The sequence below is a fragment of the Numida meleagris genome, chromosome 19, assembly GCF_002078875.1.
Source record: "Numida meleagris isolate 19003 breed g44 Domestic line chromosome 19, NumMel1.0, whole genome shotgun sequence".
Taxonomy (NCBI): Eukaryota; Metazoa; Chordata; class Aves; order Galliformes; family Numididae; genus Numida; species Numida meleagris.
The window spans coordinates 1,451,911-1,478,718 of NC_034427.1; the positions used below are offsets into that span (position 1 = coordinate 1,451,911).

Genomic DNA, 26,808 nt, shown 5'->3' on the forward strand with positions numbered 1-26,808 from the left:
GGCTCTCGACGCGGCCCCGCCCCACGCACGCGGAGGCCCCGCCTCCACTTAAAGCGTGCCGCGGCCGCCGCCGCCTCTTCTTCCCGCTCGCGCTGCCGCCGGCATGTCGGACAGGCTGCCCTACAAAGTGGGTGAGTGCGCGCCGCCCGCTCGGCGCGGCCCCGCGGGGCTCCGGCCCTTCCCTGGCGAGCGGTGCAGGCGCGGGGCGGCGGGGCCGGGCCGCTGCGGTGGGGTCGGCGGTGAGGCCGGGCCGCAGCGGGAGGCGGCCGTGCAGGGGTGCCCGGGGCTGCGGGCGCGCAGCGTTGCTCCGCCGCGCCGGGGTCTCAGCTGGACGCGGCCGGCTGGGAGGGTGGCTGCGGGTCGGGGCGGGGGTGCGAGCGTGAAGCCCTCTCCGAGCTGCGGGAGGGGCTGCTGCGGCCGCTGCCCGAGCACCGCTGCGCCAGGGGCTGCCCCCGGCGAGAGACGGTGCGAGTGGGGGAAGCCCGGAACGATCGCCTCTCTAAAGGGCTGCGGGGCTTTTGAGGATTAAACAAAAACAAATAGAAATTTTTTAAAAATATATATATATAGTCCATTCTTTAAAAAAAAAAAAAAAAAAGAAAAGAAAAAAAGGGAAGTCTAAAATACCGTAGGATATTTTTAAGCATGCTCGGGGAAGTGAGCGCTGCTTTAAGAAGGGTGAGATTCAAGAACATCCCCGCCCTCGCTTCCTCCTTGTCATCCTTGCTCCGGTGTCTGTCCATCTCCTGGGCCTTTTCAGCCCTTGGTTGGTGTGAAGCCCAGGCACATGGGCTTAATGGCTCCTGGGCATCGCTTTGGAATAAAATGCAATTAGCTCGTCTGTGTGAAACCAGGAGCTCTGACTCGGTGTGTTCTGTAGGTAGCTGAAAGAAAGCTATCTGACCGTGCTGTTAGTGAGACCCCTGGAAGAGCTCACCAGGTGCTGGGGCATTGGCGCTGGCTGGTGCTGCAGAGCAGTGTGCCTGGGTGCTGGCTGTCCAGCTGCTGTAGGTGAGGCTGGAGTCAGACCTGCTGCAGGTGCAGTGTTCTCTTCTCCATGCTATATACTGTTGGAAATCACCTGTTAGTTTTCGGTGAACTTTTGTAGGAGAGATTCTTTTTACAGAGGTCGAGCAGGTTGTGACTAACGATGCTTCAGAAGTTGTCTTTGTGGGGCCACAGTGGGAGCCCTGGAGCTGAGTCCTTACTGGGGAACAGGGCTGGGCTCAGTGCCCAGAGCCCTTGCAGGGAGCGTGCTGTGTGCATTCCCACTTGCAGAAGCTGTGACTGTACAGGCATCCCCCACCTCCGAAGCATGCTAGTCTTTCCACCGTGGAAGGAAATCTCTGGAACTGTCAGAGCCCTGGGCAGTATCTGCGGGAATAGGTGATTAAATTTGGAACTTAATGAGCAGGCTGCAGGACTCCTGAGCAATAGCTTAATGTGCCCTTACAGGAGCTTTGCTGTTTTGTGTCTGAACTTGTTTAGAAGCCTGTGCACCATAGTGCAAAAGCAGGGGGTAAGTGGGATGGGGCCTATTTTTCCCTGCTCTTCCTCCCAGCTGTTGCTTGGTGCTCAGTTCAGCTGTTGCAGCTGATGCCTATCCACAAGTGTGAGAAGGGATACCAAGGTCTCAGCTATTTAAACTCTGACACCTGTCCTCCTCCTCTTGCAGCTGACATCAGCCTTGCGGACTGGGGTCGCAAGGCCATTGAGATTGCGGAGAATGAGATGCCGGGGCTGATGAAGATGCGGGAGATGTACGCTGCCTCGAAGCCGCTGAAAGGTGCGCGTATCGCCGGCTGCCTCCATATGACTGTGCAGACAGCAGTTCTCATAGAGACCCTTATAAAGCTGGGAGCTGAGGTAAAGTGTCTCTGAGTTTCTCCTTCAGCATGCTCTTAGGTAATGCTCTGCCTGGGGCACTGCTTCAGTTTATATAACTATCGCAGGGGATCCTGGCAAGTTTGTCTGCTTTTTTAGAAGAGACTGTTGCGGGTGGATGGATGGCCTCTTCTTCCCTTAAGCAAAAACCTCGTCAGCTGTAATGCACACCCCCGAGGATGTGGTATGTGTCTTTCCTCTGGACAGGCTGCAGCTTCATAAGTGCCAGTTCTGGGCTGGGGCGCTGGCTTCAGCAGCTCTGTTGGCTGTGTGCAGTGCCCCGAGCAGCAGTGCTAGGAGTGGCTCTTGTGCATTGTGTTGTGCTCGGGCATGCAGTGTTGGGGCTGGTAATGCTGAAGCTCTAGTGATTGCCTGCAGCATGGATTAGTTTGTGTTAAGATCTACACTGTGCACTCAAATTCAGCAAAAACTTATGAGGCTGCCTGAGAGCTCCTGCCAGCCCTTCAGCCATGCAGAGAACTCCGCAGAGGCAATGTGGATCAGTGATGGCAGGCGGGGACTCCACTGAGTTCAAGCTCACTGTGTGATTGTGGACCAATTACCCTGGTCGATCTTAAAGACTCAGATACCTGTAAGCCCATTATTACATCATGCTGTGTGCCTGGCTTGCAGAATGGAGTCCAAACATCACAGCTGAGTGATCACTACACAGGGCATCTCAGCACAATCCAAATAGCTTATGTGCTGAGCAGGGAGCTCAGTGGTGAATTATGTTAAGCATGATTTGTGATCTGAAATTCCTTTGTTCTGAAGTTTAGCTGCATGTACCCTGGCTGCCCAGAGATAGTCCTATATGGGATCTGTTCCTGGGAGTACATGCCTGGGAATGGTTAAAAGTATTGAGCATTGTCATACTGACCCAGAGGCACTGGAAAAAAGGGAAGCACTCTCTAACAGATAAAGCATTTCTTCAAAAAAAAAAAAAAAAAAAGTGGAAATTGGGGGAATAGATCTAGTCAGAATGCCAGGGCAGCATGTGCTGTTGTGTATGGAGATTGTCCTGGACAGAGAAGTTGTGCTAGTGCAGTGCTGAAGGAGAACTTTGATGTGGATATTGTCCTGGCGTTGTTCCTACTACTGTGTGTGTAACTTTGTCCCTTCTCAGGATTTAAAAGCAAGCAGTACTTGGTAAGTTTTAGGAAACTCCTTGCTGTTCCTGTTGGTTGCTGTGTCCCAGTATGACTGGCTTAGGCAGCATTGTGTCCTTTCTTAAATATAGCTGAACTCCTTTAGTCCGAATGCAGCCCAAATTTAATGTCATATGGGATTCATCTAAGTCATTCAGGGAGGTCCCTGCAGTGATTTTGTTCCTCTAAGCATAAGCTAGGCCTGTGCCTTGAAGATGTGTGCTGTCATATTAGTTTGGTGCTTGACTGTGAGCTCCTTTCTTGTCCTGATGCCCGCATGTTCAGACTGCTTTGAGTTTGGATTCAGCCCTGATTCATCTGTTCTATCACAGTCTGGCTACTTGGGAGGTAGGAAAGTAACTGCAGTGAAACTATATTCTACGTATACCCACCAGTCTCTTTGGGGGTGTGGGTTGGGGTGTCAGAACTAGATGATCTTTAAGGTCCTTTCCAACCCAAGCTATTCTATAATAGTGAGGATATAGCTCACTGCAGTGTAGTAGTCTTAGTATCCTTTTTTAATGGTTAGGCTAACAAAGGTGGAGTAAATTCTGTGTGCCTTCAGTCTATGTAAGTTCTAAAATTCTAGCATTGCATCCTCTTTGTGACTGGTGTGATGTGAATATTAGGCTCTGAACCCATCAGGTACACCAGTTATTCTTGGGTCTGTGCCATTGCTATGGACTGGTGTTACAGGTCTGAGGATGCAGAGTAGAAGTACTTAATACAAGCCACTTTTCAAGTGTGAATGGTGTGTAAGGTGTTCAGTATACTCTGAATTTCGTGATGTCTTCTGGCGTTGTCTCCACTGATATGGAGGGAAATCAGAAAAAGACAAGTGAGAAGGAAGTTGTCGTGCTTAACTTTGAATTCAGATTTCCAGTGCTCCTTCCAGGTCTGTTCTCACTAACAAGTATTGGTGGTGTAGGCTCCCATGGGAGAAAACAGGGCTTGCTACTGCAGCCCTTGGTTTGAAGTGTTAGTTCTTGAGACAGTGGGATGAGTGTCTGAGAACAGGTTAAAGAGTTGTACCTGATTGCTCTCTCTCTTTCCTTAAGGTCTGTTGCAAATCATCATGCAGATACCCACTGGATGGTCAGCTCTGTAAGGAACAGAGCGAGCGCACCAGTGCGCAGCTCCTGGTCACAGGGTGGACCTGGAAGCCACTACTGGGGAGCTGCAGTGGGTGTGCAGGCCCTTTTTAATGCAACTCAGTGACATGCTGTTGCTTTTCTAGGTGCCTGAGCCTAGTTATGAAATCTGTGCAAAGTGCTTAGCTCAGCTGGAAAAGCTTCCATGACTGGAGAACAGAGTGGGAGCTGTGTGAGCATAATCTCAAGAGAATGCCTGTTGATAGCATGCAGCATTTCAGCTGCATTTCTGACTTTCTTGAGTGCCAGCTGGTGTATTGCTGCATGGCCATGTCCTTTACTGGACGCTTGTTACGTGGCTGTTCTGAAAATCTGAACTTCACTGATGCAAACTGTCTAAACCCATCGTACTGTGCTTTTCCTGAAGATCTGTAGCTGAACGTATGCTTTGGCTATCTGGCACAAGTTCTCACGAGTAAAGAGGTGGCTGAATACGTGGCACAGCTGAAGCTCTGTTATCCTTCAGAGTGGCATTGCTCTCCCTGTCCTAGTCAAATACTTCGTTTCCCTATTAACTTTTACAGAGCTATGTAGGAAGGCAGGAATTTACACTAGTATACTTTTCTGCTCTTGTTCTCTTTGTGTCTGAATAGAGTTCCTGATATCTCAGAACTTTGTTCAGCAAATAAAACCTGAGTTTTTTTTTCAGGTACAATGGTCAAGCTGCAACATTTTCTCCACTCAGGACCATGCTGCTGCTGCTATTGCAAAAGCTGGCATCCCTGGTAAGTTTTCTGTGTTCTAATTGGGCTTTGAATTGGGGTAGAGAACCTGTTCTAGCTAAAAACTGTACAGATCAAGCTCTTCTGAGTAAGCTTCAGGATAGAAATAACTTGTGAAAGCCAGTGTTTTTTACAAAACAGGATGTATGATTCAAGCTGCATTGCACCAGACAGTCTACCGTGACTAACAATGGCTGATCTGGTGTTAGACTACAGAAGAGCTGGGCTGTATGTTACCAACTTTAAGCCTGGTTACTAAAATGATTGAATGGGCTGGATAATTAGAGATTGGTGCATAGGTGTGTATGGACAGGTGTTTGGTGCTTTCCAGCAAGCTTGATGCTAACAGGGTTTGGGGAAGGGAGCCTGGATGTTAGCAGAGGCAAAATCTATTTTCTGGCAGCCTGGTTCTTTGCTTTGGAAGATGTCTTCAGCTACTGATATAATTAGCTATTGCGACAAGTCTTTCCCCAACTGTCATCCATTCTAAAGTAGCAGAAGAAGGCGATTCCTTCCCTAGCTCCTGTGGTATTACTGCCTGCGGGCGTCACCGCCTGCCTGCCTTTACCATGTGATGTCAAAGGACCAGCAGGGACTTCCTAGATCTAGATGTTAGGATATTGCATCCCTCACTGCTTTCAACACTCAGATCTCAACTGAAGAGCAGTCTGTGGGTGGAGTGTTTATCTGACCTTTTGACTTCCATCCTTGGTATCCTTGCTTGGTGGAACTTGCTCTTTTTGTTAATATTACACTTCATGCAGTGAATCTGGAGACGTGGGAGGAATGCTGATCCTTTGTAGACAGCAAGGGATACTGATGCACACTTCTGCAGAAGGGGCAGCTGCGGGATTGTCTCTGCGTCTCAAAGCTGAAGTTTTCAGTATAAACAGCAGAAACATGGCAATTTATCAGGTGTCCAGTGTTAGGGTATGTAAGTCGTGCTCAGAATGTTTGAGTAGCTGAGTAACAGCAGGGCTTGAGCGTAGCATGGAGCAGGTACAAATGCCTGGAAAAGCAAAGGTACTGATAGACACATAATAGTTGTTGAGGCATGTTGTTGGTAGTGAATGTACTGATATAAACTATGCCCTTATAAGAGCAGAGGAAGCACAGCAGCATGGATTTTAGCACTGTGCTGGAAACTACAATTTAAAACTGCTGGAGACTTTCTGGTGTTGTGCTTTGTTCGTGTTAAAGCCCGGTGCATGTTTTCTGCTGTACTAGAAATGCTGTAGTTGTGTTTTCATTTGTTTGTATCAATATATCCTGTGGCTATTTGTAATTCCTGGTAATGTGGTGAATTAAGGGAGTACTTGGGACATTGTGGATGCGAGTCAGCTCTAGTTTGCTTTGATTTTTCTCTCTTAATGTGGAATAGTGAGGAGGGCAATGAAGTCTTAATTTTGATCAAGTTAATGGCCTGGAACAGAAGGCAAAATGATTTCACTTCTGCTCATTTTGAGATCTTGATCTTCTTTCCAATGAAAATGTCTCTTCTGGCCTGCAGGCACAGATAATCATGTGTCTGCCAGCTCTGTTGCTGAGTACTGCTGATGAAATCTTCATTTAGCTGCTTTGCTGTTTGCTCAGTAAGAAACTAATTGTGTGTATTTGTTCCTTTGCAGTGTTTGCCTGGAAAGGAGAAACAGACGAGGAGTATTTGTGGTGCATTGAGCAGACCCTGTACTTCAAGGACGGGCAGCCCCTCAACATGATTTTGGATGATGGTGGAGATCTTACCAACCTAGTTCATACCAAATACCCACAGCTCTTGAAAGGTATCTTGCAGTTTTTGTCAGGTGCAGGTCTACCTGGGAGGCCAGCTTGGCACTTCTACTGTGGGAATTCCCTGCCTGGGTAAAGGTTGGAAAGGCATGTGCAAACAGGCTATGGATGTGTCTGCGAAAACTGCTTACAGTCCAAGAGCAGAATCTCTTTCCTGCAGGAGCTGTTGTTTCCATCTCTGCTTTGTAGTATTTATACTACACTGACTGTCCTTCTGGCCTTCATTCACATATCCCTTACCTGAGTGACAAGTTGGGCTGCTGACCAGCCAAATGGTCTGGAAATGGGCTGGGTTTTAGAATTGCTTAATGTTTGCTGGCAATTCATATTTTTAATATTGGTGCTTTTTCATTCCCTGTCATTTCAGTGTACCTTTAGATGAATTCATGACAACATGTAGTTTTTCTTGGAAAGGGAATGGTTTTCCACAGTACATGGAACTGCAAGGCATTAACTCGTCCTATTTATCAGTAAAGATGCTGATAGAGTCAGGGCTGGGACTCTTGCTTTTTTGATTTACTACCTTTAGTATAAGCTAGTAAAACAGCATGGTGTGGCTAGCACATGTTATTTGTGAAAAGATTTATCTGAGAGGAATTTGGCGTGGTTTGCAGTAGCAGGCTGATTTGTGCTGGGCAGCTGTGGCAGCTTCTTTGCTCTGCCAGACTCTCATATATGCTGCTGCAAACCACAGAGGCCTATTGTTGCTGAAGGATGTGTTTGATCTAGGATTTGGAGATAATTGGATGGATATATGGAGGGGAAACTAAACTGTTTACTGTTGTGTGTTCTGCTGTTCATTCTTGGCCCTTACAGGTGAGGTTGCTGTAGAAACCCGCTGGATCAGCTTTTTTGAGCTGTACTGCCTTAGCAGGGAAAAATCAGAAGTAGTCAGGACGCGGGGCTGTGGGAAGGAAAGAGGCTGGGCCTACTGCCCATCTGTGTGCTTATATGGGTAGGGTGGCAAGGAAAAGAGGAAACTGCATCCGTGTGACAAGGTTTGCTTTCTCTTTGACCCTCAACTAATGTCATTAATTCTCCAGCAGTGAACTGTAATGCAATGGAAATTGGTGTCTGCTCACCAGAGGTCTCTTTTACTTTCTTCTGAGCTGCCTTTGTGTGAAATTCATGACTTGATGCTTTCCTGCCATTTAGTGGCAAGGAAGCCACAGCTAATCATGTCTCCCTGGAACTGTGACAGGCCCCAAAATGCATTTTTCCATACTTGTGTTCTATTTTAACAAGGTTGTTCCCTTATTAAGCACATGTAGCTAACATCTCATTTGTGTCTATTCCTGAGGGTGCTTGTGCTGAACTTTTCACACCTGCAGCCTTCTTGTGATCTGCCCTTTTGTGTCCTCTTACTTGTCTTGCACTGCTGTTATGCAAGGAGCTAGTATTATATGTTCCAGCAGGACAGTGGCTGTCTCCTGTATTGGCATCCATCTCTGGTCTGCCATCCCAATTCAGAGCAGTGGCTCTTCACCTGGGTTTTTAAAGGACCTCGATGGGATGTCATACCTGTCAGCATTTCCCTTGCCAAAATGTGCACTATCTGCACTGACTGTAGTTGAGAAGCCTCCTCGCAGAGTTCAGTAAATTGAGACTAATCTCTGTGGAAGGTGACAGAACTTGGTCTGGTTTATCACCCAGTCCCACGCTTCTCAGAAGCAGAAAGGCTTCCAGAATGGGACCCTGTGAGTAGAGCCTTGATTGCATTTAAGATCTGCACTTAGCTCTTTGTTGCAAAGACTGGTTCAAAGAAGCTCTACAGCATCCATTTTTTTTGTGCCTTGAAGATAACAGTGGCTAATAAATCTTAAGGGCCAGTGGTGTTATTTGAAAGTCACTGAAGATGAATTAATGTCACAGTCCAGTGGTCTCTTTGTGGGTAGAGGTAGGGCAAGAGCAACGTTAGAGTGTGCGCAGTATTTTGAAGGGCTAAATTGTGAGTGCAGGAGGTGTTGCAGCACAGTATTGCTCTCTCCCAGAGACACGGGGAAAGCTGAGAAGTGAGCAAAATGTTAGTGCATGGAGCTGAGCTATGCACGGCGATGAACAGCAGTGTATCACTTGCTACTTGAAGGTTGGGCAAGTGTCCTGACCTAATTTCAGAGGGAGCTGTCTTACGTGCTGCAGCCATATCTAATCTATACGGAAGTTAGTTCAGTCCTAGTGTGCAACGAACAGTTGAAAATAGGGCTCTGTAGTTCATTCAAGTCTACTTAAAATAGGAGCTGTGTTAAACTGCTGCTTGGAAATGCTCAGCAAGCTTCCCCTCACCCCTAAGCATGACTGCCGTTAGAGGGCAGAATGGCCTTTGTACTACTGCCTTGTTTTGCTAAGCTAAATGCCCTAAAACCAAGATAAATAAAGGTAGGAAGGGAAAGACTTCAGAACCGAACAAAGAAAGTCATCTGAACTCATGCAAAGATGATTTCTGGGGTTGAGAAGACTGTATTGTTTGTGATCCATTAGAGCAGACTTACTGACTGATCAGGTAGGAAATACAGGAGTGTGAAGCAGGTTGAAATGTTCTTCATATTGCTTTGGCTTTTTTCCACGCTCTAGGCCCTTCTCTGTTCTCGAGACACTTAGGAGGTCACTCAGGCAGTGGAATGAGGTGCTTCATCTGGCAGCTCGGACCAGCAGTGTATGTCACCTGGGGGCCGCGGGCAGGTGGTCTTTGGGGAAGGGAAGCTGCTGAGATATGTAACAGATACGTTCATTTAGCACAGTTTAAAAGGTGGTCTGCTAAGCTTCTCTTTAGCAGATGTCCAGAAGAGAGGGCAGTTTTGAACCTGAGGCTTCTGCCATCACCTCCCAGAGATTTCCTTTGAAATGGAGAAGTTGTTACTGATCTAGGCAATTGCACTGGGAAAACGCTGCTTTGGGGGAAAGGTGCTGTATTTCACCACGCACCAGATGACATTCTTTAGATTGTCCTTGCCCCCTACCAGTGAGCCTTCAACGTGCCAGACCTGAACTTAACCATCTCAGCAGGTCACCAGGTGAGGAGCGTGGCAGTCGGGGCCTGTCCGTGCTGACAGATTGCTGCTGGGGATGGGGACGCCTCACGAAACGCGCTCCCGCGCTATTCGCCGCGGAGCAGCCGGAGGTGGCGGCGGTGTCCGGGGCGCGGCGCTAGGGGGCGCCCTCGCTCCGCGGCGGCTCCGCCCGCGCTGATCGGGCCGGGGCGTGTCGCCCAGATGGGCCGCGCTTCCTGAGGGTGGAAGCCGTGAACTTTGAAGATGATTTTAACAAATTTTGTCTTTATGGCTGAATTCAGCTCTGCGGCCACGAGAAACCTCCCGGTGCCTGCGGGGCCCTCCGGTGTGCTGCTGTGCTTGGCCAGACCTGGATGTTTCAATCCCCAGAATTCATAACCTGCATAAGCGTTGGTGGATTGTTGGTGCCGTGCCCTCCCCTCCGCTGCTGCTGGTCATTGTGCTGTGCTGGGGAGCCCGGCTGCTGCCAGCGGTGGCCTTGTGGCGTGGGGCAAGTCCTCTGGGATCTCTACTTTGTGGTTGCTGTTTGTGAAGTAGGAAGGGCTGGCAAGCACCTTGCTGCAGCACCAGGAGCTCTGCGCGTAGGCCGTGGGTAAAAGCTACGTGGGATTTGGTTGCACGTTAAGGGAGAAGAATTGAGAAAAACAGTGTGGAAAGGATCAATCTATCTGTTCCCGATTACTTCCATAAGGGTGACCCTGGGCAGTCACCTTTTTCAGTTGGACATAACAATCTATGAGTGCTAGTTTTTCTCAAAGTTTTTCCTATTAAAATGCCTGTAAAATTATTCTGCTTACAAAGCGTCCCTTCAGTTTTATTCAGTGAGATCAACTTCAGTGGTTGCTTGCCTGGATAGGGATTACCTCCTCCTAACTCTCAGGTAAATGTCAAACTAGGTGTTCACTGTTTTCAAGTTTTCTCTTTGCTTATGGATCCAGTTTAGCTCCTCCAAGTGTTGTATGGATCTCTGCACAGAAACATTGTTCTTGGTGGTGGTTTCAGCTTGATTTAGCAGAACTCCTCTATTTTCCCCCGTTAGTTCATACATTGACAAAGTAGTTGACTTGTAGTATGCTTCCAGGTCTTAAGGAACAATCTTAGGCACCATAACCTCTGCAATGGATGTGCAGCTCAACTGCGTAGGTGAATTTCAGATTTATTGATTGTCACAAATCGTCACCGCTTCCTTTTGTGCAGATAGGCTTTGAGCAATGCCCTGAATACTTACAATATAACAATTAGACGATTTACGTGCAGTGAGGTATTACTGAGATGGGGAGGGAGAAATATCCAGAATTCATACTTATACGATGATGCCAGTTCTGGCCAAAACTGTCTGCTGACAAAAGGTCTGTGAAGAGTCAAGGCCCTTAAAGCGGGGGACACATTTACAAATTTGGCTTTTGGGTGTAATTTGAAGTGAGGTTATTTTGTGACAGTTACTGTCATATTGAGGTCTCGTTCCCTTATCTGATGTTTGTGTTTTTAGGCAGTCTCTGGCCTCTACCTCTGGGACTGTTTTCAAACAAGGACCTATTTGAAATGATACTTTGTGAATGTGCTAGTAGTACCCTTGAAACTGAATTTTCATGTAGTTCATGTCTAGATTTGGAGTGTGTAGAGGATGTTTGGAGGAGGATTACTGCCAGAGGATTACTGGCAGGGGGATTGGGAACAACAAACTGTGAATTTGAATTTTTCTTAGTTGTTTCAAGTGCTTTAGACTGAAGTGTGGTTATCTCTCATCTCCTTTCAAGCCACCTTGCCAGCGTGGAACAGGCTTTGGAAACATCACTGAAGTGTGAACATCCAACTCGTTTTGCAGTTTGCTCAGTTTGTGAGAGAAGAGATAGAACTGTCTTTCCTGACTTTCTGGTCTAGAATTGGCCCCTTCTATTTTTCCGAAGATTACTTTGTCCTGCTCTTCAATAACCATGTGGGGGAAAACTTGTTTGAAGCTTCAAAGTGCCGTTTGAGGATCCAAATGAGAGCTCTGATCTCGTCCCTGCTTCCTGCAAGGATTTTTATAACTTAGGCCTCTGGAAGATACTACTGTCACTTGGATGTGTTGGTTTGCAGTGGCATTAAATCTAGCCAAAGATAAATCATTTTACTCTCCCCGTAGGAATTAGAGGTATTTCAGAAGAGACAACCACTGGAGTTCACAACCTGTACAAGATGAAGGCCAACGGGACCCTGAAGGTGCCAGCTATCAATGTTAACGACTCTGTCACCAAGGTACTGCAGTTAAAGCACTTATGCTATGTTGTGCTAACTGGTTTGGTGCTGGGATGTTGTCATTCCCCTGCAGGTATCCTTTCTCTTGTCGAGATATTCTAGGTGTGAAACCGAACAGGTTTTCAGCATATCCCTGAAGTGAGTCCGTGATGCTTCTGGTGTGATGCGTCCTTGTAAATATCCCATTTTCAGAATGGTCAGGGCTAATTTGTGTGCAAGGATGTGTGCTATTTCTTTTGCATTTTAGTAATACGAAGACATCTGCGGAAATCATAGCTGTGTTAGGCTACAGTTCCTCTGTCAAGGAACAGATTGTCACTATGTGGCTTAAAGCCACAGGCAGGTAACAGCTGGAAAGGAGAGCGAATGACCTGCATGAGCTTGTGGCAGGTAAAGGTATTTCTGCTAGCAACCATTGCTAAGGATAGAGCAGTAAGTGCTTATATTCCTTGTTTAGCTGTATTTCTGCTTCCCATGGCAAGTCTTGATGAATTGAGGAAAGAGGAAGGGATGGTGTTGAGAGAATGATGATGATTTTGAATGCAGATGAATTATGGTGGGGTTTTCAGGTGTGCGTAAAGCTGATGTATCCAGATGTTTTTAAAACTAGTCACTAAGTATCTGTTGAGTTTCTGTGTTCAGTTCCAAACAGTTTTCATAGTGAAACATTGTGATAATGGTTCCTGCCTGTGGTGGTGCCTGTGAAAAATAGCACTTTAAGGCACAACTGTTTCACTTCCCTCTGGCGGTTTAATACTCTGACTAACCTCAGTCTCTAGTGTTATCCTATTGGGAATGGCATTTCTCAGTGGTTTGGCAGCTGGTTATTTGAAGGCTATCTTGTTTCTGTTCACAAAGATGCATCTGGCATCTTTATTCCATAGCTAATGGGCTGGAAGCCAGTTGATTTTGGAAGTTCCTCTGCATCCTTTTCGCCTAAATCTTTGCCTCCTGCACAATAACTACTAATACTGATAGTATCTGTAAATTCAGATGTCTATAAAAAAGCCTCTGAAATGGATATGAATTGAGCTAACTTTATTCTAGTGCCAAACAAGTGCTTATTTTCAAGTACTGCTGATTACTTCTGCAAAAGAAGATTTGTATGAACTATGGTTATGGACCTCTAGGAAGACATACAACTGAATGACACATTTTGCTCTTCCATTTTGATATTTTGACTCTATGCCAGCTTCCTATGGTACTAGTAGGAGAGAGAGAGAGATTTCCTTTATTTTCATTTATGAAATGTTTCTCACCAGGGGCATGCTGAAACCCATATGTGGCATAACTATATAGACTGAAAATGGACAGATGAAAAACATCAAGCCAAATTATTTCCTTCCTGTCCCTCAGTGTAGTTAATGTTTAGCTATCTGCCTCCTGATTATGTATGCACACATAAATCCATTTCGCTTCTCCAAGGAGTTTTTACTCGAGTGAATTTTCTTCTGTTCTGAAACTGTTCCTATTTCTTCTTCAGAGCAAATTTGATAACCTTTATGGTTGCCGAGAGTCCCTCATCGATGGTATCAAGCGTGCTACAGATGTCATGATTGCTGGAAAAGTAGCAGTGGTGGCAGGTTATGGTGATGTGGGCAAAGGCTGTGCTCAGGCCCTGCGGGGCTTCGGAGCAAGAGTCATCATCACTGAAATTGATCCCATCAATGCACTGCAGGCAGCTATGGAAGGTAAGAAGAGAAGATGTAGAAATTACTGCATCTGAAGAGGGTGTCTTTCTGTGTTGATGACGGAGTATCATTTATTGCTCTACAAGAAAGCTTCAGTGGGTTTCAGCCTCTGTGTTGTAGAGGTTCTCCCTTTGTTTAACTAAGGGCAATGAACTCTTTCCTTACAACTTCTATTTTTGTAGGCCTTGAAGATATGTTTGGAGTTTTAAAAAGACTATGGTGGGGAAAGCTATCTATTTCATAATGTTGTAAGTCTGGTTCTGAATGGGTTAATTATCTTCAAGTTGGGCAACTCTACCTTCAGTGTAGGTTAGGAATTCACTAGAATATTTCCACAGTAAAACAGCAGACTTTGCCTTCATTAGATGCTTTCGTAGATTAATGCCACTCTGCCTTTCCAACATGAAGCTGTGCTTGCAGGGCGCTCTGGAAGCTGTACTCCAGCTCTTTGGTGGCTGCTTCATTTAGCTCTTCTTAGTGTCAGTTTATCCTGTTTCTATTCATACACGATTAGAACCTGCAGATATTGTGGATGCAGTTTCCTTGGCAAACAAGCCCCTGAATCCAATTGAAGAGCTGTAGCATACATTACACCTTTGGATGCAGGGCATTGGATGCACAGATCCTCACACTGGAAGTCTGCTTTTAAATGAGGCCTAAGAGGGCTGGAGCCTGGCTCCACCCCTTCTGGTTGCACAGGTGAATTGCCTTCACCTGTGCTCCCAGGGCTGACTGGGTCTTTCCTCCAGGTGCTCAATCAGTGGTTCAGGCCATGACTCAGCAGTTCCCATACATACATCCACTAACATGCATTCTCCTTAGATTAAGCATTGGCACAGCCTTCTATTACTCATAACTTTTTCTTTATTCTTTACTCGATATTGCAGCCCATTTTTGAACAACATGTGGTGGTTGGGTAGGGGAATAATTTTTTTTCTCTCATTTTCAGGTTATGAAGTTACTACAATGGAGGAGGCTTGCAAGGAAGGCAATATATTTGTTACAACCACTGGATGCACTGACATTGTTCAGGGCAGGTATGATCTAGCCGTTTGCTTCACTGAAAACACACTAGTACAGTTAGATTTTTATATAGTCATAACTTGTCAGCAACATGGTGAGGGATAGCATTAATTTAATGAGAAATCGGGACTTCAGTTTTTCAACTCTGTTGGATGTTGCCAAGTTGCAGTTATTCCTGTCTTACAATGCCTAATGCTGGAGAAACAAGGCAAAGCTAGACAGAGAGACTTTTAAGAAAATGGGAGGGCGGGCATGAATTCTGTTATTAATTTTGAATTCTGTTATTCTGAATTCTGTTGATATATGTGAACAGAAGGGAAGGTAGGTGAAGATTGAAAGTGATTCCATCTGTGAATACACACAACAATCTTGAAACTAATCTGTTCTCAATAAACTACCCTGCAGGTTTTTTATTATCACTTCTTCAATCTCAGTTCATAGTCCCTGAAAAACTCATTCCTGTATTTGCCATTAGTACTGTATGTGTTGTAGTGTGAGGTCAGATTAAGTGGGAGGAGATGAAGCCATTAGTCTCCAGATATGTGAAACTGCTGGAAACTTTAAAGTAATGGAGAAAGAGATTCTTTCCATGTAGGAAGGAATCAAACAACTGCAGATACTTTAGTAGTGACCAACTAAAAAAGTTATTTTAACTTTCTATACTGGGACAACAATTTGTCTTCAATAACTGCTTCCATCCTTGGGAAGAGTCCTTTCCTAGGAGCTTGAAGCTTTTTCTAGTAGGTTTTACATGTCTAGAAAATTACCAGACCCATGCGTCATGTCTGTGAACATCAACTGCAGGAACTCTTCATTTCTCCTTGAGCAGAGCTGTGGACCAAAGCATCTCCTGGATTTGGAGAAGGAACATTTCTTTTGTGCATTAACGTTTGATACAACTTTTTTTTCCTTCCCTCAGGCACTTCGAGCAGATGAAGGATGATGCCATAGTGTGTAATATTGGTCATTTTGATGTGGAAGTTGATGCAAAGTGGCTGAATGAAAATGCAGTAGAGGTGGTGAATGTTAAACCTCAGGTGAGACAGCCCTTGTAGAAGGCATCTTGTTAGAAAGAAGTGATAGCAAGTCTGTCTGCTACCGGAGTGGGAGGCATGTCTCTTCAGATGCTTCTATTCTTTACATTCTAGCTTTTATTTCATTTGTTTTTTGGAAGACAGGTTTATTCTAGGCTAATCTTAATGCAAATTCTGCTCTGCTCTTGCCCTGTTAGTCTGGAACAAGCTGAATGTAATATTCTTGCATTGATATTAAAGCAACTGGTTCCAAGGAGTGCCCAGGACTTACAGCATGGACTCTGACAAGAGATGCCTAGTATGGATACGTCTTTGTGTATTCTTACTTTCTGGGCAAACAGGAGCCTATTCCTTTGTGATGATAATTGTAGTTGATTGCATCAAATTTATTACTTACAGGAGGTCAACCTTGATGTTTTGGGAATAGGCAAGATATGAAAATGTGCTTTTTGATAGCCACCATCTGAAAGTAATGCCGTAACTTGGTTTTAAAAAAACAAGCTAGACGATGAATACAGAACAGACCGTAAAAGACCATATGAAACTTCTTAGGAACAGAGTCTATGGATTCCATGATGGCTGATCTCAATTTTGTCAAAGGAAGCTGCTTGCTCATGTAGCTGCCCTGCACCAGAACAGTTTTAGGTCTAACACAGAGTGCTAATACTAAAATGAATCTCAAAGGAATGTCTCCTGGGATTCTGTCAAGGTTTGAAAAATTCACACCTTTGTTTTCAAAGCATTTTTTGTTTTGAAATTAAAGCATCAGGAAAGCCTATGTGGTGCTCTGCCAAATTCAGACTTTTCTTCCAGACTCAGGGGCTTCATTTTAGAAACCTGTGGAGACCAGAAGTCTATGAGCGGGCAGAGAAGGCAGGATGTTTTATCCTTGCTCAGCTTGCATTCCTGCCATGTATTTACTTCATACTACAGCTGTAGTCACACAGGAAAGTAGGGATCTAAAAAAAAAAAAACTCCAACTTTTCAGATGTGTCTTTAAGAGAAACAACTAAATAAAATAAATAAAGCTAAATAAAAACTTTTTTTGTAACACAAACTTTGAGGGAGAACATCACCTAAGGCTAACCAAGCTCTTTCTGACTTGGCATAGGACTTCTGGTTACCTTTTGAAGAGGTAAATTTTGCTCACAGTGGGATTCTGGGACAGGTTTTTTACTTTTTTTTTTTTAACCACACCTAGGTGTGTGTCTTATTAGGTCTGTCTGCCCTTCCAGTTTTCATAACCCTCCTGTGGCTTATTGGCCAGCCACATCAAACTCTTGCTAAGCAGCTGTGATTGTCTTTTCACTATCATGTTTGTTGTTGAGGCACTAAATGTGGATTGAACTAAGTATGAAGTTACGCTCTCAAGTTCTCACTATGTTCTTGCCTGATCTTGCCTGTGACAGTATAGAGCTGACTTCACCCTAGCTTCTGTCCTAGAAGAGTCTGTAGCTAGCTGCTTGCTTTTGGATAGCTTGGGTTTTAAAAGGTTTTAAAATTGGGACTGTTCATAAACATTGTCAAAGGCTAAAATGTTAATGTAGTAACATTCAAAATACCTGCCCATGACCATTAAGTGTGGCTCTTAAAATCCATGTGAAAAATTAAATGTTAGTGTTGGAGGAAGCAGTGGTCCCTTTTCCTGTCAGGAGCCGGGCCTGTCACAAATATATTAGGTGCCCTGAACAATGAGATGCAGTGTAGTCCAAAGCATGAAAACTATTAAAAGTGTCTAGTTCAAAACAAATGTTTTATTTTTAAAAGGCTGGAGTTAGGGTCAAAGTAGCCCATGTGGTTTAATGTTGAAGACTTGCCTCCTTCCTATCCTAAATCTCTGTTGTGTTCTGTAAACCATTGCTATTGCAAGCAGGAGGTTCAGGGTGACCCAAAGCAGGTACCTGTTAACACAGGATGTTGTTCAGGGTGCTGTAGGTGACACGAACATGTATGTTTAAAAGTATTTAGCTAAAGTTTGTATATATTTAAAAAACAAAAAACAAAAATGAACCGTCTCTGAATGGACCATCTCTGTCTCAGTTTGATCTAGAGATAGATGGAGCTGAGAGGATTTATGGGGAAATTTGGCTTTTGTTGTATTCTTCCTTATCTATCTACTGCTTACTGCTGGAGATGGGATATAACTTTGGGTTTAGGAACAAGGAAGTATCCTGCAGCTTCATTCCTTCACAACCAGCATGGGAATTCATCTGCGCTGGGACTGGAATTGGTACATCTGGTGGGTGGCAATCAGCCAACCCACAGGAGGGGTATTGGAACTAGATAGTCTTTAAGGTTCCTTCTAACCTAAGCCATTCTATTATTCTACAATTCTCTGCAAGCGTTTGGATCTTTCTCAGTCCCCACTATGGACTGGCTGCCTTCCCCCAGCTCAGGCTGCCCAGGGCACAGCCATGGCCTCGGGCATCTCCAGCGATGGGGCACACACAGCTCTGGGCAGCAGTGCCAGGGCTGCACCGCCTCTGGGTAAAGAACTTCCCTCTCACATCTGACCTAAATCTCCTCTCTTTTAGCTTAAAGCCATTTGTGATTGGTGGCGCAGAGTCTGGTTGAAGGCCTGTATCTAGTGGTGTTCCTCAAGGGTCACTGCTGGGTCCGGTCTTGTTCAACATCTCCATCAGTGACCTTGATGAGAGGATAGTGTCTGCCCTCAGCAAATTTGGTGATGCTACAAAGCTGGGAGGAATGGCTGACATGCCGGAAAGCTGTGCTGCCATTCAGCAAGACCTGGACAGGCTGGAGAGCTGGGCGGAGAGGAACCAGATAAGGTTTAACAAGAGCAAGTGTAGAGTCTTGCACCTAGGGAGGAACAACCGCGTGAACCAGTACAGGTTGGGAGACAAACTGCTGGAAAGGAGCTCTGCAGAGAGGGACCTGGATGTCCTGGTGGACAACAGGTTGGCCGTGAGCCAGCAGTGTGCCCTAGTGGCCAAGAAGGCCAGTGGCATCCTGGGGTGCATTAAAAAGAGCGTGGCCAGCAGGTCAAGGGTGGTGATCCTCGCCCTCTACTCTGCCCTGGTCAGGCCTCACCTGGAGTATCATGTTCAGTTCTGGGCTCCCCGGTACAAAAAAGACAGAGATCTCTTGGAGAGTCCAGCAGAGGACCACAGAGATGATAAAGGGCCTGGAGCACCTCTCTTATGAGGAAAGGTTGAGCAACCTGAATCTGTTCAGCCTTGAGAAAAGAAGACTCAGAGGTGATCTGATTTAGAAATATCTAAGGTGCAAGAGGCAAAGGGACAAGGCCAGACTGTTCAGTGGTGTGTGGCAATAGGACAAGGGGAAATGGCCACAAACTGAAGCACAGGAAGTTCCGCACAAATGTGTGTTAAGAACTTCTTCACAGTGAGGTGACGGAGCACTGGGACATGCTGCCCAGAGAGGTTGTGGAGTCTCCTTCTCTGGAGACATTCAAGACCCGCCTGGACGCCTGCCTGAGCAACCTGGTCTAGGGAGCCTGCTTTGGCAGGGGAGCTGGACTTGATGATCTCTTGAGGTCCATTCCAGCCCCTACAATTCTGTGATTCCCCCTTGTCCTGTTGCTATCAGACCATGTAAAAAGTCATTCATCACTCTCCCTCCTGCTTGTAAGTTCCCCTCTGGTACTGGAATGCTGCAATGAGGTCTCCTCGGGCCATTCTCTTCTCCAAGCTAAGCAAGCCCAACTCCCTTAACTTTTCTTCATAGGAGAGGTGCTCCAGCGCTCTGATCATATTCATGACCCTTCTCTGGACCCATTCCAACAGCTCTGCATCCTTCTTGTGCTGGGGGCTCCACGCCTGGACGCGCTCACAGGGACAGAGCAGAAGGGGACAGTTCCCTCCCTGCCTGCTGCCCCCCTCTGTTGATGCAGCCCAGGGTGCAGTTGGCCTTCCAGGCTGCAAGCACACACTGCTGGCTTACACCCAACTTTTCATCCACCAAAAAAAAAAATTTCCCCCTCATCTCCCACTAGTTATGCAATTGAATTTCCTGCTTTTGGGGAAATCACAGGGGTCAGCACGCGTGGAGTGCTGTAAATGAGTAAGTGAGCCTTGCCTGGGAAAAACCACCTTCCTGATCATGGTGTCTCCCATGCTAGGTAAATGTCCTGTCCCTAGTCTTACAGGGGGCCTCAAGCAGAGGTCAGTCCCTGTGTTAAAGGTGTGATATCTTGCACTAGCCCTTAGAATTTTTTCACTTCAAGTGAGTTGTCCAACATGCTTTTCTAAAACCAACTACTGGCTCTTTAAAGACTTGAATTTTTACTAATACTTGACAGCTTTTTCTATAGCCTGTAGCAAGGAGGGGAATATAAAGCAAGAGCAAAAATCTGTGATCAAAACCTCTTATGAAAGCATCTGTGTCTTGATCTTGAGGATTAATACCAGAGCTGAGTGCCTGGTTGGTAGATGTCAGCTGGAGGTAAAGCGTAATTGCAAAACAGTGTCCAACCTTGTAATTTTCAGTACCGTATGGTCCCTATTTACAAGTGATGAGCTGGCAGAAGAAATCTTTAACACCTGGGAAAGGAAAATGTCTTAATGTGCCATTCTAACTCATCTGCTTCTTTCAAAGGAGAAGGAGAAAACAGGCTTATTCCTGAAAAGCTGGTAGGTTATTTTGTGTATCTGCTTGCACTGGTTGCAGTCTCCCTCAGCTGCGTTCTGGTCCTAGAGTAATGTGTAGCATGAACCCAACTCTTGAGGGGAAAGAAAGGTCAGGATGTGCTTTGGCTCTGCAAATAAGTCACTTATGTCTATTTCATTCATGGTCTGGAGGGAAGTGCAAAGGAACCAGAAAGGCCAGAGTTAGCTAAATGCAGATAGGGAAAGAGAGGAGGTGATTGTATAAATATGAACAGTTGGATAACTTGAACTCTAATTCTCTAGTAGCTTCCTGAGCTTCCAAATCAGCTGGTTTGTCTGTCCATAGGTGAGGCTTGTTTTCACAGTACTGACTTAGACCGTTACTATTCTGCATTTCTGTCTGTACAAAGACATGAACTTGCATTTTTCTGCATTACCTTGTGCATTGATTTGATCATGTCAGCAGATGGCCAAAAGTATGTGGTTCCATGCACCAGCCAGCAGCTATCTGGGGATTTGCTGGGTCAGTATATGGATATAGTATCTTGACGCTTAAAGCACCAGATTCAAACCTCAAAACTTAATTATAGCAGTGTTAGCAGTAAACAGTGTTTACTAGCTATAGTGTTGTTGCAGTTTTCAGGTTATTTTTTTAGCATTCTGATTTGTCTGCTTCCTTCTTGGTTTTGTTTCTCCCTCCCATAGTCTTCTGATGGTGCCTGTGGTGTTTTTTGGGTGAACTGAGCACTGTTGCTAGTGATCCACACCGGAGAATCAGCATCTATAAGAAATACTGCAGCTGCTCAGTGACAGAAAATTCTTGCTAACCTTACCTTGCTGTACTGCTCTTGGGTGGGAGAAATAAAGAGTTTTATTTGGAGCTTCTATTTGAGATGGTTACTGTCTACATATATGCAAAAGCCAGTAATCTGTATTATACAAACCCCAGAAATAGAGTACTGCGATTGAAGCACAGCTGGGGAAGAAGAGTAGAGGCCCAGACCTCCTCTGAAGGTGAAGTACCTATTCTAGTAAAACAGTCCTTGTTAGTTTAAATTATCACATCTCTACTACCGAACTAAATAAAGATTTTTTTTGGAAGGCAATGTTGTTAAAAATAAAACTGAATTCAGCATGGCTTTTAACCTATAGGTTAAAGCTTTAAGAACAAAATTAAGTGGCTTGTATTTTGCTTCATATTCCCTTCTGAGACAAAAAGTATAAATACAATTGCAGGGAAATAACCCTTTTAAGCCTTGTAGAGTGTCAGTGCTATGACAGCAAAATTTGTCTAAAACATTGTTAACCTTTAACAGAGTTTGCTGTTACCTTTTCAGTCTTTTCAAAGGTTTAGTCTGCTTCCATGTGCTTGATGTAACAGATGAACAATAAATACCAGGGAATAACAAACATTCTTTTAATTTATAGTCCAGATTGCCGTTTCATTTTAGGCTTTAATATTTAATATAACAACTTTCTACAGGGTGAAGGCAAGAGAGAGAAGAGCTAGCAACTGGCAGAAAGGAGAAGCAAAGGTAGTATAGGCACTGCAGGATTCCAGTCTGGCCCAGACAGCTGAGGCACATGTGAAGTGACAGTCTCCCAAACTTTGGGACTCTTGTGTAACTGAGCACCTGTCTCCTTAGCCATGAGACCTGATTTTGTTTGCCTGTCCTTTTGTCCCAGCACAGCTTGGAAATAAGCCTGAATGGAAGACTGAGTCTTTCTCGCTGAGAGCAAAGGGGTTGCACCAGAGTCTAAGACAGCCATTTAATTTACTGCTTCTTTTCAGCTATGTGTATAACCTGTCTTGCTTGATAAGTGGCTAGGTCCCCTTGCATTTTGACTTTGGGACCTGTCTTGGTCTCACTTGCGCCTGCTGTCATTGTGGGAGGTGAGCTGTCAAACCACAAGAGTTTTCAGGACTCCTAGAAGCTGGTGCCAAAGAGTTGGAAGATATCTACAGCAGCCTGTACCTGGGAGACAAACTGTGCATGCCTTGACCGTAAATCAAGGTCTTACTGAAGTGGGAGTATTCACTGGGGAGTAATTTCAGAAGGCTGAGCCATCTGGCCCTTAGTTGTGTGTTAGATGCAAATGCTCTGGGCTGCTGCACATGAAAGTGCTGGTTCTCTTGTCTCTCCACACCAGCTGTTACAATTACATGTATACGAATCACATCTTACTGCAGGCAGCATGTTCCCTGCCACAGAAACCGGAGATGATATGCGTGTGAAAGAACCAGAAGAACAGAATAACTGATTAAATGTGAAGCAGATGCTAATATCCATGTTGTGTGAAGTCCAGAGGAGTTACAGCTTTTACCGAACTCTGGCTGGGAATTGTGAGGGGTGTCTTGATGGTAATGGAAGTCTGCATTGTAAACCCATTGCTGAATTGCTGATGTGGGAAGGGAGCCCACCAAGTTTTGCATGACTTCTATGGGGATATTCAAAACCCATTTGGACGCCTGTGTGACCTATTGTAGGGTACCTGCATTAGCAGGTGGTTGGACTCGATGATCTCTTGAGGTCCCTTCTGACCCCTGTGATTCTATGACTTAAAATGCTGTCTGTGCCCTCACCTTTCACTGCTCTTTTCCCCACCCAGGTGGATCGCTATAAATTGAGGAATGGCCGTCATATTATACTGCTAGCAGAAGGCAGGCTGGTCAATTTGGGCTGTGCCATGGGTCACCCTAGCTTCGTTATGAGCAACTCCTTCACCAACCAGGTGCTGGCACAGATTGAGCTGTGGACAAATAGTGACAAATATTCTGTTGGAGTCCATTTCCTGCCAAAGAAGGTGAGTTGGAATAGCAGAAAGTGCAAGCTTACGGGGAAAGCAACTTCATATGTGATAATACAGTTTTTTGTTTGTGCTAGAGTTCATTTTCGTACTGAATGTCATCACAAAGAGCTTCTGCCCTTCAGTAAGTGCTTGCCATGGTCACACCAAATCTGAAGTGAGGTTTTTTTTTTGTGGCTAGGACATTGTGAAGAACTAGAACTTGTTTGTGATGGGAATGTCCAGTCTTTTTTTTTTTTTTCCCCCTTGACCTGCGGCTCTTTACTGAGGTGGTGGGAAAGCCTTTGCTGTCTGAGGATGGTCAGGAAACTCCTTCCTGAAGGGTTGGAGATGGTGAAGATTTCTAGTTTCACTCTGTGGTTGAGAGAATCTGGGTCCCATTTGCACCTGAGCAGAGCTTATCAGAATCTGGTCCTAATAGCTTCACCAAATATTAATGTCACAAATTCCCTTGTGTTTCCCTTTAATCTTATCTGTGGATTCTTTGTTCTTGAAGAAACCTGGGTTGTGTCATAAATAAATTCCTTTATAAAACTAACCTGGTTTTATTTTTGCAAAACAAGCATGAGAATTTGAGTTGGTCGTTGAAAAGGATACTGGAGTTAAATTCCATCGCTTTGAAATAGAACCAGGTGTGAGACTAAATGTGAAAATACTTTTCATCTGGGAAGTATAAAGTGTATTTTTGGGCTTATTTATGAAGTGTTTGCTGAAGAACTTAAGCTTCCAAAACTGCCCATTAATGATCAAGCAAAGTGTACCAGCAATATGATGCAGGAGTTGATCAGCCAGCTCTCTGACACACAGTCATCTTCAGAGAAATATTTTTGTTGACAATTCCCAGAAAAAAGAGAGAGCCTGATGTTGCTAATAAAATGTGGCTTCATACTCTTCCAGAGTAACAGTTTTTTTTGTGAGAAATAACACCCAGATCTGTTACTTACAAATGGAATTGCACGTTTGTGCAGTGTGTAGCAATGATGCGTTCAGGTTCATGTACTGTGACAAAATGATCTTTACCAACTGTGCTCCACAGATAATTTCAATGAACAAAGCTGTCTTTTTGTCAGAACCAACAAAAAATGGATAAAGAGCTTTCTTTCCTAATTTTTGGGCTAGTACCTTTCCTTGTTCTGTGTAGTAGCTTTGAGATCTAAGTGTAAATTTAAGAACTGCCAAGTACCTTACATTTCATTTTCTTTGCAAGACTATCCCCTTGGTGATTAGCTATTACAAACATGCCCACATTTCTGCAATGTTTTCCCTGGAAATCAAGGCAAACTATTGCATCCGTGTTCTTGGTGTCAAATCTGACCTTCCTTATGCTCAGCTTCCTGATTCTAAGAGTGCAGTAGGTAAGAATATCAGTTTGCCTTTCTCTAAATCTTGAAGTCCATAAGCTGAAGCATCTGTGAAACAGCTTCTCTCTGCTGCAGTTTGAGAACCTCATTTGGGAAATACTGGTGACTCAGTAACAGCTCCTTTTCAAGTAGATGTCATCTGCCTCAATTGTGCTGGAAATGCACCTGTCAGATCTCAGTATATTGCTACAGTTCGACCAGATATGTATTCAATTTTTAACCTTTTTTTCTTCTGCCATGATCTACTAAGCTTAAATATTTGTTTCCCATTCTAAACACAGTCCTTCCAGCTAGGTTTCATTTCTTGGTTTTCTTGATTCTTATGTAGTATCCTATAGCTTTCATGGTTTGCTTCCACATTCTTCAACTGCTTCATCTATTCATTTATTTGTATGCATTTGATTATCATAGAGGAGATATCACCAGTTTTTTCTCTGCTGCTGCAGTTTAGACTTGTCTGTATTTCCTTAGCAGTGATCATTTGTATCTCACAGGAGTTGCAGATGATACGATAACTTATCTTTCTATTATATGCAACTCATCCCTTCCTAGTGCTGTCCTGTCTCCTTGAATGTCTTTCATGGCTCTGCCTTCCTGTTTGACATAGCAGCTAGTTTGCCATGTTACTGTCTGTTTTCAGACTCTTTTGTACTTACTTCTTGTGGTACTTAAATGTCTTCTAACTTTCTCCTCGTTTTTCAGTCCCTTGAGTTTGCATGTCTGTCTAACACTCCTGGAATAAAGAAAAGCTCAAAGTGGGATATAAAGTATGTTGATACACTTGCTATCTTGGCTTTATTATTCACGAAGACCAAAGCAGTAGATAATAGTGTTCTTGATGAATTAGTGATTCGTGAATGAATGTTCTTAACACACATACCTCGGAGAAAGTATACCTGGAAAGGAGATGTATCTTTTTTGTCCACATTAGAGTTTCTCTAAAATATTTAGATGATAGTCTAGTATGTCCATGTCCAGGTGTTTTCATAGCAGAAACATGACTGGGGCTTTTCCATTCTACCAAGCTGGGCATTCTTATCTTTGAATAGTTTGATATCTGTTCTTTACCTGTGGATGGATGTGAATGTGTAAATGGGATTGAAACGGGCTTGATTATATATTTGTCAGTCTCTTACATTTGAGGGAGTCAAAATAAGTTGGGACTTTCCCATCTGAGGATGATTCTGTGCTCAAGGTGGGTGCTTCTGCACTCAAGCAGTTGGTGTATATTGACAGGGAAAGAGCTGTGTCAGTCTGTTAAATTCTCCTTGGAGCTGCTACTGGTTTTCAGGTATTCATTTCTCACTGTCAGCCATGATTTCCTGAACTGAAGCTACTAATATTTTTGTTTCAATGCTTTGTTTTCCAGCTGGATGAAGCTGTGGCTGCTGCTCATCTGGACAAACTGTGCGTGAAGCTGACAAAACTGAGTGAGAAGCAGGCCAAATACCTAGGCTTGTCAAAGGATGGGCCCTTCAAGCCAGACCACTACCGATACTGAGCAGGTGGCAGTACTCAAAGACCAAAGTGCAGGGATGCAACCTTCCAAAGCTCTAGTGTGTGCTGGGTTTCTGAGAACAAGCCCTTTGCCATCATCCTCTCAGTGCTGCAGGACTCATGCCCTTACCAATGGAGCTTCAGAGCCTTTTTAGTCTTCTTTTTTAATAAGAATCTTGGAATTAGAATTGGATACTTAGTTCAATTCACAGTGAAAAGGATCCTCTGCACCTTTAATTGGCTCCTAATGTCCCAGTAAGAGCTGGACAAAAGTGAATACTAGATTAAATGCCTGCTCTTGTTGAACGTGTGGCCAGCTGTCTGTCTGAACAGACTAATCAATGAAATGCAGAACTGTTTCTGCACAGAGGTGCTTTCTGCCATGCTCTGTTGGAATTAGCTGAATTCTATTACAAGGCTGGTGGTGTCAGGCTTCTCTCCATGAAGGTGCACTAACTGAAATATATTTTGTGAAACTGGGGGAACTAAGGAGGAGTATTTCTGCAGGTTGCTTGATCTGCCTCCTGTAGAATCAATGTCATCTCCTATGCAGAGATGAGAGCTGGCATTTTCTCTGGATTAGTCTATTCCAGTGATTTTAATCAGAATCAAGACCCTTGTATGCTGCTTCCATAGCAACAATAGAAGGGGTGTGAGGCAAAGGTGACTTACTTTAGCAGTCTTCTAGTGTTGTTGAATGGCTGAGAAGCCACTGAGGGGATGGTTAGGTTTAGGGATTTTGACCCTATGAAAACACCGGCAGCACACTTTTTACCCCCAGGTTGATTTTCAGAGTTGTCATATCTGCTGTATCTTTTCTGTCACTGACTCAAAGTGCTTTTATTAAAGATGCGACTGTGGCCTGA

The 26,808-nt window shown here is 44.6% G+C and overlaps 1 protein-coding gene across 1 annotated transcript; it reads left to right on the forward strand.

Moving 5' to 3' along the window:
* Window positions 1-26,808, forward strand: AHCY (adenosylhomocysteinase). Its single transcript, XM_021416748.1, has 10 exons — window positions 1-131; window positions 1,676-1,866; window positions 4,833-4,908; window positions 6,534-6,686; window positions 11,827-11,939; window positions 13,423-13,630; window positions 14,580-14,667; window positions 15,573-15,690; window positions 22,887-23,081; window positions 25,815-26,808. Exons 1-10 carry the CDS (start codon window positions 104-106, stop codon window positions 25,944-25,946), a joined length of 1,302 nt encoding a protein of 433 aa, XP_021272423.1. The 5' UTR covers window positions 1-103; the 3' UTR covers window positions 25,947-26,808.